General features: G+C 57.3%; 1 protein-coding gene across 7 annotated transcripts; it reads right to left on the bottom strand.

Annotated features, from left to right (window-relative positions):
* On the bottom strand, positions 4,109-10,463 carry MINDY4B (MINDY family member 4B). 7 transcript variants are annotated; one of them, XM_021394037.1, is made up of 10 exons: positions 9,980-10,463; positions 9,536-9,649; positions 8,710-8,829; positions 8,067-8,158; positions 7,478-7,886; positions 6,970-7,035; positions 6,560-6,630; positions 5,605-5,677; positions 5,317-5,421; positions 4,109-4,827 (listed from the first exon to the last, which is right to left on the bottom strand). In XM_021394037.1, exons 2-10 carry the CDS (start codon positions 9,536-9,538, stop codon positions 4,261-4,263), a joined length of 1,506 nt encoding a protein of 501 aa, XP_021249712.1. In that variant the 5' UTR covers positions 9,539-9,649; positions 9,980-10,463; the 3' UTR covers positions 4,109-4,260. The 7 variants fall into 7 exon arrangements, with proteins under 7 accessions (XP_021249712.1, XP_021249713.1, XP_021249711.1 ...); XM_021394038.1 differs by having other exon boundaries at positions 10,264-10,463; XM_021394036.1 differs by having other exon boundaries at positions 9,536-10,463.

Genomic DNA, 10,469 nt, shown 5'->3' with positions numbered 1-10,469 from the left:
CGCCTGCCACGCGGCCGAGGAGCGCGGCTCCTCGCGCAGACGCGCGCGTGCGTGAGAGCGGGGCGGGCACCGGGCCGGGCCGGGCCGGGCCAGGAGGGGTTCCTGTGCTAGGGTGAAGTGAATGACGCGACACGAGCGAAGCGCTCGGTGCCGCAGCGCTGCTTTTGTGTGGAAGTCGGGTAAAAGAAGCGGGGTTGTTTTCATTGCCCGCCTGAAAGAATTTCGAAAATAAAACACCGTTTTAGACACGGTCTGTTTTGGTAACGTTGGAGAAGTGAGGGCAGCCCGAGGACGGGAACCTCCCCGCGTCCCTTCCATTTGGTAGCGGGGCTGAGGAGAGGCACGGCGCCGGGCGGCGGGGTTGGGGCTGGCTGCGCGTTGCCGGGCGGGAGTCACGGCTTCTCCTGGCTCCACGGCTGGCCTCGCAGCGGGGCTCGATGCAGTTCGGGATGTGCGAAGCGCTGTCCGGTGCCCCTGAGCAGCACAGCGGGCTGGGGCGGCCACGAACAAGGTGGGGATTCAAGGTCATTTCCCATCAGCAAATTGGGCAAATTACACAGAGCGTTTTCCCAAGAGTTCTGCTTGTGACTTGACTCTTCTTGTCATTGAATGAGCAATGCTGTCCTCCCGGTTAGCGCTTCCCGGAATGGTGCTGTTATCCAGGCTCCTCGGGCGTGCGCTGCCTGTGACTCATTTGTGGCCCTGCGAGAAGTTTCATTAAGGCACTACCCGTGCTCTCATTAAAAGAAGGTGCAATGTTAGCAGAATGCTGTTTCTTTCTTGCTTGTGAAGCGCCACTGAGCCTTGCAAGATGACACAGCCCAAGGCACCAGAAAACAATCCTTTCCTCCATAGTTCTGTTTTTGTTTTTCCTATTCGGAGAAACCATTCAGTAACGCGCGGCGCATTCAGACACAATGAAGATTTTGGCTTAGATTTAGGGCGAGCCGCGCTAGGGCCAGCTCCAGCCGTGCTCCGTCCTCTCTGGAGTTACCCGGCCGACAAGGGATGCAGAGCCATGCAGGCTGCAGAGCCATGGAGGCTTTCCCTCTGTCGTTCTCTCTTGAGAATCTTTGCCACAGGTATGGAAGTGCTTCCTTGGAGCTTAGGGAATGAAGGGGCCCCGAGATCCTCTCTGTGTCCTGGGCTGCTTTTTTGACCCCCGCCCCCAAAGAAACGGAGCAAAACAGCGGAGTGGGGTGGGCGGAAATCAGCAGTTTCTGAATGCGGCAGCGCGTGCACTTCCCTGCCCAGCCTGGGAGAAACCTGCGTGGGGCTGTGGGCTGTGGGGTGGGAGGGTCCCCAGCACGGCTCTGTGCGTGTGTGGCCTTTCACTTCTAAGTGGAAAATCTCGTACGTGCACGGTGATGTTGCGACCATCTGCTGGTCATCGTTCATGAGGCTTCCCCCAGTGCCTGACTTCCTGACCGTTCTGATTTCCACCTGGGGAAGGCTCCTCCCGCTTGTTTTGTGATTTGTTGTGCGCTCTGCGGTACGGGAAAGAGCAGTCACAGGGGCCTTTTCACAAATAGACTGGAACAGGGTGGATATTTATACCAAAAAAATGTGGTTTTCTTCTTTTCCTGCACTCCCCATGGGCTAATTTTAAAATACATTATTTTTTATCTCTATTTATATGCTAGAATGTGGCCATTCCGCACTTTTTAGTGCTCCAGAGCCTCCTGCTCAGTGTACAGAAGTAAGGTACAAAAGCTGTCGGGTGCGTGTACCCTGCCCCAGCAGTTCTGCTTCCAGCAAAGGGATGCTCCGCAGAGCTGGGGCGCGGAGCAAGGAGCCTCGGAGGGGCCGGGCTGCAGCGGGGGCATCGCTGCCCAAGTGATGGAGTTCTCATTTCCCCTACAGACACTGGCTTTTTAATTGCAGTTTAAAAAATCTGTCCTCCGTGTACAGTCAGGCTCAGAGCACACTAAAAAAGGGACAAAAACATACAGCTATTGTCTGGTACGTTTGGTTTTGTACACCGAGAGTGATCCTTGTGGTTTGTAAAGCCATTTTGAGTCTGAGAGGCAGCAATAAATATTCGATAACAGTCTGCTGTAGTCTGACCGCCGAGCCCCGCAAACCGGGCACCAGAAAGTGTGGGCAGGGCCCCAAAGCTGGGCATGGCCCTGATGGGGGGCATGGGCCTGAAGCTGGCTGGTGCTCCCAGCACTTTCCAAAGCTCCCGGAGGCAGGAGGAGGAGGGTGGGCTGCGATGGGAGCGGCAGTGGTGCTGGGATACCATTGCTGCCTGCAGGAGGTATGGGCAGAGCTCCTTGCCAGGGGCCCTGCAGGGCACTCGGAAGCCATTTCTCTCAAGGAATCCCTTTTCTTCTGTGTCCCTCTCCCCCCAGGTGCAGTGCTGCAGCTTGCCGGGAGTTCTGATACTCGCTGTCTCTGGGGCTGACTCTCATGAAATGCCTCGTTGTGGCATGAGTTTCACCCACACTGGGTCTGGGTTTGTTCCCTGCAGCCTCGCCACGGCTCGGAGCAATTTCTCAGGCAGCCCCCCTCCCACCTATCCCCGTGTGTCCGACAGCAGCCGAGTGCGTGTGGGCTGTGCCAGGTCTGTGCGTCTCCTGCAAAGAGATTTCTGGACTAGAACTGAAAATCTGCCGCCGAGCTCTGTCATGAGCGCGGGGCTCTGTGAGGTGTCAGAGCTGCTGAGCTCCCCTCTCTCTCATCGTTGTTTTGTTTGTTTGCTTTTGTCAGCCCAGTTTAACTCGCAGCCGGACTCTGCTGTTATTGCTTCTTATTTTTAAAGCACCTGTGAGGTGCCGTTAGCTTGCAGAAGGGGCTTCCTTCTCGTTGAGGGGAACTTGCGTCTTAAATTTAGCCTCGCACCGCACAGAAGTTATAAACAGAGGCAGGGGAGGAAGGGCGAAGCCCCGAGGGCGGCAGTGGGGCTGCTTCCTCAGTCTGGTGCAGCGCGTTTCTGTTCCTGTTTCTTTCTTTAGAAACCACGTGTGCATTCATTGCACCTGTGTGCAGGACGTGGCACTGGGGCCCAGCGCTGCCAGCTGCTGCCCTGACCTGGAACACGGCTGTGAACGCTGTCCTTCGGCACCTTGCTGCCTTCTCGGGAACCCGTTTGCTTGGCACTGCCACGCATGCCTGGCCGCACAGTGCGCCACGCTGTGCTGGTTAGTCGAGCCTGATTGGCATTTATTTCATGGCTCCATTCACGCCTTATTAATCCATTGTTTGCGTAAGCACATGCCAGTATTCCTCGGGTAGACTAAGTATGCTCCATTTAGCATGAACACTGACTTCCTTACCTTGTCAGGGTGTTCTCAAGTATGAATAAGCTGACCTGCCTTAAAAACCACCCTGGGCTGCGGTGTGGTTCCTCCCCACGCATGGCAGCGCTGTGCACCAGACGTGACTCATTGGGGCTCTGCCTGCCCTGCCCCGGCTCTGCCTGTCCTCGTTCAGCCGCCTCCGTGCAGCCCTGGCACGGTCAGCCTGCTGCTGGGCACCGCGCCGTGACCTGCTGTTGGCAGGACATCGTGCCTCTGGACGATGCCCCCGGGGTCCCAGCCCCGCAGCTCTGTGCCTGCAGGCTGCACTCCGGTGGTGGCGGCCCTGGGGACTGCGGGCACTGGGGGCTGCAGTGCCCTCTGCTCTGCTGCAGGGACGTGGCTCGCGCAGAGCCCCGCCAGCTCCCGGCCCATCCTGGAGGCATTGCAGGCTGGTTCTGACCACCCTCTTTTTTTCCTTTTTTCACCCAGGGGTCTAAATCTCTGGATCGCTTGCAGGAAGGTTTATTGTTCTCGAGACAGCTGTGATTATAGCACACATTTTCGGTATGACTAACAGCTTTTTCAGGTGAGGTCTAAAAAAGGAAGCAGAGAACTGTTTGTGCGGCCAGACACGGTGTGCGTGGCCTGCATGGTGCGAGGGGCACCGGGCTGCCCGTGGGACGCTGCGGGTCAGGGCTGCGCCTGGCACGGACGGCAGGAGAGGGGCTGGGAGCAAACCTCGCTTATTGCAAGTGATGGAGTTAGATGCTCACAGCGGGTCAAATGAATTTGATGTGCACAGTAATGTCAGTGCTTAATATTGCTTAACCTCTCACCGTGGTCAGCACTTTCACAACACGCTTTTATTTCTTGACCATCTCTGCCATGGAAACGTGGAAATGACCACGTTGCCATGCTGTTTCCTTTCCCCTGCCCGCTCTGGGGAGAAGCAGAGGACGCTGAAGGCTGTGGCGGTGCCAGCGGTGACCCTGCTCCTGGTGCTGGGCTGAGGGCCGGCTCAGAAGAAGGGCTCTGTCCCGTTCCAGCTGACGGCTGCCCCCGGCCACTTGGTCCTGATGGCCATCTCCAGCGACGGAGCCCTCCTCCCCGGGCGGCTCGCGGCCTCGCAGCGGCCCTCTTCCCAGTGATGCGAGTGGGTATCTGGAAGCAAAACACAGTTCAGAAGGTGTGTGGGACCCCGGGGGAGTGCGGGTGTCTGGGGGCACCTTGCTGCTGGGTGGGAAAATACAAACGTGTGCTGCATGTGTGCATCTGCATGCGGGTACCCTGCAGCGTGGGCTGTGCGCGGGGCTGGACACACAGAGCTGTGCGCACGGGCAGTCCCACACACATCTGGATGTGACACCCGCAGCGCAGTGCCCTGGGGGGGGCCGGGGCACACACCTACGGTCAGGTGGGCTGTTCTTGTCTGCCTGTGCTGCCCGTTGTAGAAGTACAGGTGAAAGACGTGCTCCATCTTCCAGTCAGACAGCAGCAGCCTGTTGGTGCTGAAGAGGACACTGTGCGTCCCGTTGATGCTGCATAGCCAGATAGGGAACTTGGGAGTTTTCAGCATGCTGCCAACCTAGGGGCAGAGTGGTCAGTGGGCATTCAGCGCTGCCAGTGCTCCTCAGGAGCATCAGCTCTGCTGGGCCAGGTTCAGGTGCCTCGTGGTCGTTTGGCCCTACTGTGTAAGTGGGGTGGTCACACATGGTGGGCAGTGAGCCACAGCAGCCCTGGCCAGGGGTCCTGGGCCATCAGCCCTGGGGGTGCCACGGCCCTGGGGGGCTCCATGCCCGGCCCCGGGTGCCCCTGCCAGGATGGGGTCAGGGCAGGGGGGTGGATGGAAGCGGGAGCTCAGCCCTCAGTGCCCGCCTGGAGGCACAGCGGCATGGCGTTGGCCAGCGGAAAGCCTTCCCTAAGAGGATGCGAGGGCTGCGTTCGTGCCGGGAGCCCGGGGCGCACCTCCAGATGCAGGGTGAGGCAAAGCAAGAGCTGGGAAAGCACCAGTGCATCATCTGCCATGGGGTTTGGGGCCGGGAATGGGATCCGGGGCCGGGCTGGCGGGGCTCACCGGGGGCAAGCGGCGCTCGGCCTCCTCGCCGCCCCAGCGCAGGAAGCCCACCTCGCTGCGCTGCCTGGGCTGCGCGCTGCCCGCCAGGACGAGCAGGAGCACTGCCTGCGGGAAGGAGCTGCCGTCAGCACCCAGCTGCACGAGCCGCACACGGGGCCGCCCCACCGCCCTGGTGCAAAGCCCACGCTCTTTTCATCTGACGAACAGGTGGGGCTGCTTTCCTCAATCAGACGTGGGAATCGCGGCCATAGCAATAAGAAGTATGTTGGCAAATTGGGCTGATCCTACCTGCGTGCAGGTGACGTTTCCAGAACTGCATTCTAGCAGATGCGGCGCTGTGCCACCCAGCTCCTCCCGGACCCTGTGCAGCCAAACACAAAGCGCTGCTGTCCCGCATCAGTGACGGCGGGGAGCTGTGAGCATCGCGTGTGTGTGAGGAACAAGGAAAGCGGGAGAAAAAGTCACAGAATCGTTGAATTTTCTTTTTTTCATTGGCCCAGCAGCAGTATTCCAGTGCAGTGGTCTTATGCTCCACCTGAGCTCTCGTATTTCTGGTCTGTTTCTATTAAAGTTCAAATTTAGAGTCGGATTCAGACCTTCTGCAGTGCAATTGTTGTTGAAAGTCTTCAATTACACCCTATTTGCAGTAGCACTGGAATTTCTGCTGGGCAGTGATCGCAGTGTCACGTGTGTATGACACCGGGGCAGCTTGGCTGCTGGATCCGCAGTGTCTTTGCACAGATCCTTTTACATCAGGTTTAGGAAGATTCTCTCAGTTTCCTCTGCTAGCACGGTTATGCTTTGGTGATTTTTGTGTGTAAGTTCATCAGCACAGCTGCGATTATGGCTATCTGTGGGATAGCTCTTGTTTTGTCACAGTGTGTTGCTCCTCCTGTGTATGCGGCCGGGGCTGCCCATGGAGCTGCACACAGAGCTGCACAAGGAGCTGCCCATGGAGCTGCACACGGAGCTGCACACAGAGCAGCACAAGGAGCTGCCCATGGAGCTGCACACGGAGCTGCATGCTCACCTCTCTCTGCTGCTCCCTCCCTCCTGCTCCCAGCCACATTGACACAAGCACACACGCAGTGATGCTGTACGACAGCAGCACCTTTTTCCTCAGCACACAGCTCGCTGCTCCTCATCGGCCCAGGACCGAGCATTTAAGTAACAGAAGAAAAGGACCATTCCATCGGATGTAACTCGAGAAAAATGGTAACAAATTAAAAAAAAAGAAATATACCTTTCCAGTGTCCTGGAGAAAAGTAAACTGTATAAAAACAGGATCAGTCCATGACTTCCTTCATCTCTGAACTGGAAAAAAGAAAGCAGTAATCACAGGGAGGAAATTACGGTGGCTGTGTGATGCTTAATTAAAGCAATTCCTCTGCTTAACTGCAATGCTGGGTAAGTACACCGAGCTGAGTGAACAAGGTGTTACTGTGGGAGGGCTTTGCTACAGTCTTGGTGATTAAAATCAGGTGAAATAAAAGAAACTTCCCATTCTTGACCCATCTATTTTTGCATGTTTTTCCAGGTTTTTGCTGCAGGTACCCCTGAAGGAACCTGTCTGAACCACGTACAAGATGTTGCCCGTTTGCCAAGCTCTGACGCAGGCAAAAAAATAGAACAAAGATGGTAGTCCATACATACACAGTCAATATGGTCAAAGAGAAACTCCTGAGCTGCTGCTTTCTCACGGAACTCGAACAGGTGGATCTGTAGGGCAGGAGTGTGAGGTGAGAAGCCACAAAGGAGATGGTGCGTCCAGAAGTGGAACTTTTTAGCTCAGTGTTTCCTTTGGACAAACGAAAGGCAAATGCAGGAACCCGCCCCAACCCTTCCTGAATGGCAGAGTTGGGTTTTATGTGAACAGTTAATGGATAGAAGTTAAAGGAAAGGCTTTAAGTCAACCTGTTCCTTCTTTTAACAGTTGAAGAAAGTCCAGACTTTAACGAAACAGCTTTACAAAGAAGTAATGCCTTCGCAAGGAGGCAGAAACGTTTGCCGAGCTCCACCTGGACGTGGCTCTGATGTTCTTACATTATGTGGTGCACTGTAAGCTAGGAGCACGTTTATGAGCTGTGTGTCTGGTCTCCAGACCGTTCAGACCAAATGCCTTTTAAGAGGTCATATTTACAGGAAGCATTTCCGTACCCACCCGCTCAGTGAAGCTGTCGGCCTTGCAGCCCAGGGGAGCGGAGCAGCGGGTGGCTGCTGCGAGGAGGCAGACGGTGGCTCCCCGGCCGTCCCCCGCTGCCCACAGGCTGTCTGCCAGCGCTGCGGCCAGGGCCTCTCCTTGCTCCTTCTGGCTGATTTTGCACAATCTGCAGTGCAGGGTAGAACAGAGCACGCCAGGCAGGTGGGGGCAGGGGCAGCGGGGGTCTGTGCCCCTGTGTCCCTGTGCCCGTGTCCACATCACCCGCCCGGCCCCATATGGCCACCAGATGTGGGTCCGTCCTTGGGGATGCTGAGAGTCCCCGAGCTCCGAGGTGGGGCCTGACATTGGGAGGGGTCCCCCAGCTGCAACTGTGGCACCAGAGATTGCGCCAAGGAAGCAAGCCTCACTCCTACAGCAACAAAGAGGGTAAAACCTTGCCTGGGAGCCAGGCATGTCATTGCTTCAGGTGCAGATCTCCGTCTGCAGCTGCAAGCCTGGTTACGTTCCGTCTGGTACAACTTAGAGGCTGGTGCTGGTCGAACAATGCAAGGAAATGGTTTGTGTATTTCCCCAGGAAGGCTCAGCTTACCTCTCCAGGTGAGTGTGTTCTGTGTTCCTCACGAAGAGCAGGTATTTAATGATGTTCGCCTGTACAGCCATCACAATGGCTCTCGTTCCTCCCTAGAAACACAAAGAAAGCAGCTGCCAGTGCCCGTGAGCCCGCCTGGCGTGTGGTGCAGCCCTGCAAAGCGCAGCTCCGAGCCGTGCTGCTGGCAGCACCACAGGGACCCGTTTTGCTTTCCAACAGTAATTCAGGAGGGCTGATGACTTCTCCTGAGGTAAACGGGAGAGTAAATTGAAAAAGATCTGATGTGCCTAAAAATAGGAAGTCTCTGCAGGAGAAGTGCCCGTGATGCTGTGCTTGTGCGGAGCCGGGTCTCTGCTGGGGCAGCCACAAGAGCCGGGGTGGTGGCTGCACCCATTTGGTTTCCAGGTGGGGCAGCGAGAGGCAGGGAGCTGCACAGAGAGAGGGGGGCAGTGCCGCTATGTGCTGCCCGGCAGCCTGCTGCTGCGAGCATGCAATGCCGCGCTGCTCCCAGCTCGTGCCTGCACCGCCGCTGAGACAGAGCAGCCAGTCCGCCCAAGGCTGCTCCAACATCTGCACCGGAGCCCGTCCGTCCTGCTGAGTGCTGCTGGATGGGGCACGGCTGTGGGTCACGCTGCAGTGTTACCTTCTCAGCCTCCAGAGTGTAGGCCAGCTCAGAGCGCGGCTCACGGAACCTGAAGTGCGCCCGTGCCCAGTCCTGGCTGAAGGTGCGCGACGCATTCCCGAGCAGCAGCGTCCGCAGCGCCTGCAGATAGAGAGCAGCTATGGCCCCCGATGGGCGCCTGCACCTTGGCGTGCTGCGGACAGAGTGCACGTCATGGCCCTGCCTGCACGCTGCCTGCACTGCGCCCAATGGGCTGTGGTCAGTCATGGGCTGGGGCTGGAGGAGCTGTGAGGACAGGGGAGCTGTGGGGCTGTGCTTGGCCACGGGCTGGGGGAGCTGTGGCTTTGGCCCTGAGCGAGGGCTGTGTCTGCCTCTCTGTGGGATGGGACTCCTCTGGCTGTGGTCCGCACCACAGCTCCTGCTGTGTTTCACCTCCAGTTTCACACCCTGAGCTTTTCACTATGTTTGTGCTGCGGTGGTGGGGTTGTGTCAGAGGTCACAGACACGAGGCCGGTGCTGGGACCCTCTGCCATTGCCTGCAGAACGCCAGCTGGGTTTGGGGCCTGGGCACCAAGCACTGACGGTCTCAGAGCTGTTTGTATCCAGACAGCAGAGAACTGCTCTCCTGCTGCTGGGCCTTCCGCCCCTCACGGCCGGTTCCTGGGAAAGCACCGGGGGGCAGGGGCACACCCAGCACCAATGGGAGTTACAAGAATGCGTTACAGCCATGCTCTTTGGGAGTCTCATACACAAGTACTGATGGTAACTCTGTAAGTGACGGCAGCAGCCCGCAGCCCTCGCCCGCTGCCAGCTCCGAGTCCGGTTCCGCGCTGCCCATGCTGCTCACCATTGCTGTGCCCGTGGGGATGGGCCGCCCCGCGTGCTGTGGCTCTGCGGGTGGCACACGCGGCTCCACGGCTCCTCTGGTGCCCACTGCTCCGTGCCCACGGCCCACAGGTCCCTGTGAGGAGACAGAGCAAGTGTGGGGGCTCGCTGCTCTCTGCTCCCAGCTCCGAGCTCCCAGCTCCCTGCTCCTGCCTGCTCTGTGCCCTCCCTCTGCTGTGCTCGGCCCTCGCTGCCCTTCACCACCTGCTGCCACCTGTGGGCACAAACCCGAGCAGCCAAACTCTCCTGCAGAGTATTTTGGAGTGCTACCAAACCAACAGCGACTGCAGATATTTGGTCTAAGAGCTGTGTGGCATTTACTTCCAAATATCTGTTGCGGGCATCGCAGCGCTGTCACAGCGTGTGGGGGGGAGTGTACAGTGCAACCCCGGGGAGAAACACTCACCTGGGGGGCGGCCTGCGGGCCTTCCCGGCTGCAAAGGGAAAGAAATGCACATTAAAAGAAAATAGAGGTGTTGCTCACACATTCAGGAGTGGGAGGCAGCCAGAAGAGAACTGCAGGAGAGAAAGTGAGTAAAAGCTGCTGCTTTTCCTAATAGGATACAACGTAATATTGGTAATAATAACAACATGGAACAAACAATCCTATTAAAAATTAACGAACAACTACATTTTAAAACTCTGGAATTTAGAGTGTGTGGTAATAATGAAGTGGACTATAAAACTTACCCATGGAAACTAAAGATTTTTCTCCATTTGTCCAGATCTGAAATTTTGCTGGAGATCTCATCCAGAGCAGTCCGGGGCACTGCGTGCTCGGTGTGTGCAGTGTGCACTGCATGCTTGGTGTGTGCAGCATGCATTGTCTGCTCGGTGTGTGCAGCGTGCACTGTGTGCTTGGTGTGTGCAGCATGCATTGTCTGCTCGGTGTGTGC

Source organism: Numida meleagris, chromosome 4 (assembly GCF_002078875.1).
Source record: "Numida meleagris isolate 19003 breed g44 Domestic line chromosome 4, NumMel1.0, whole genome shotgun sequence".
NCBI lineage: Eukaryota > Metazoa > Chordata > Aves > Galliformes > Numididae > Numida > Numida meleagris.
This window is presented reverse-complemented; position numbering and strand designations above follow the sequence as displayed.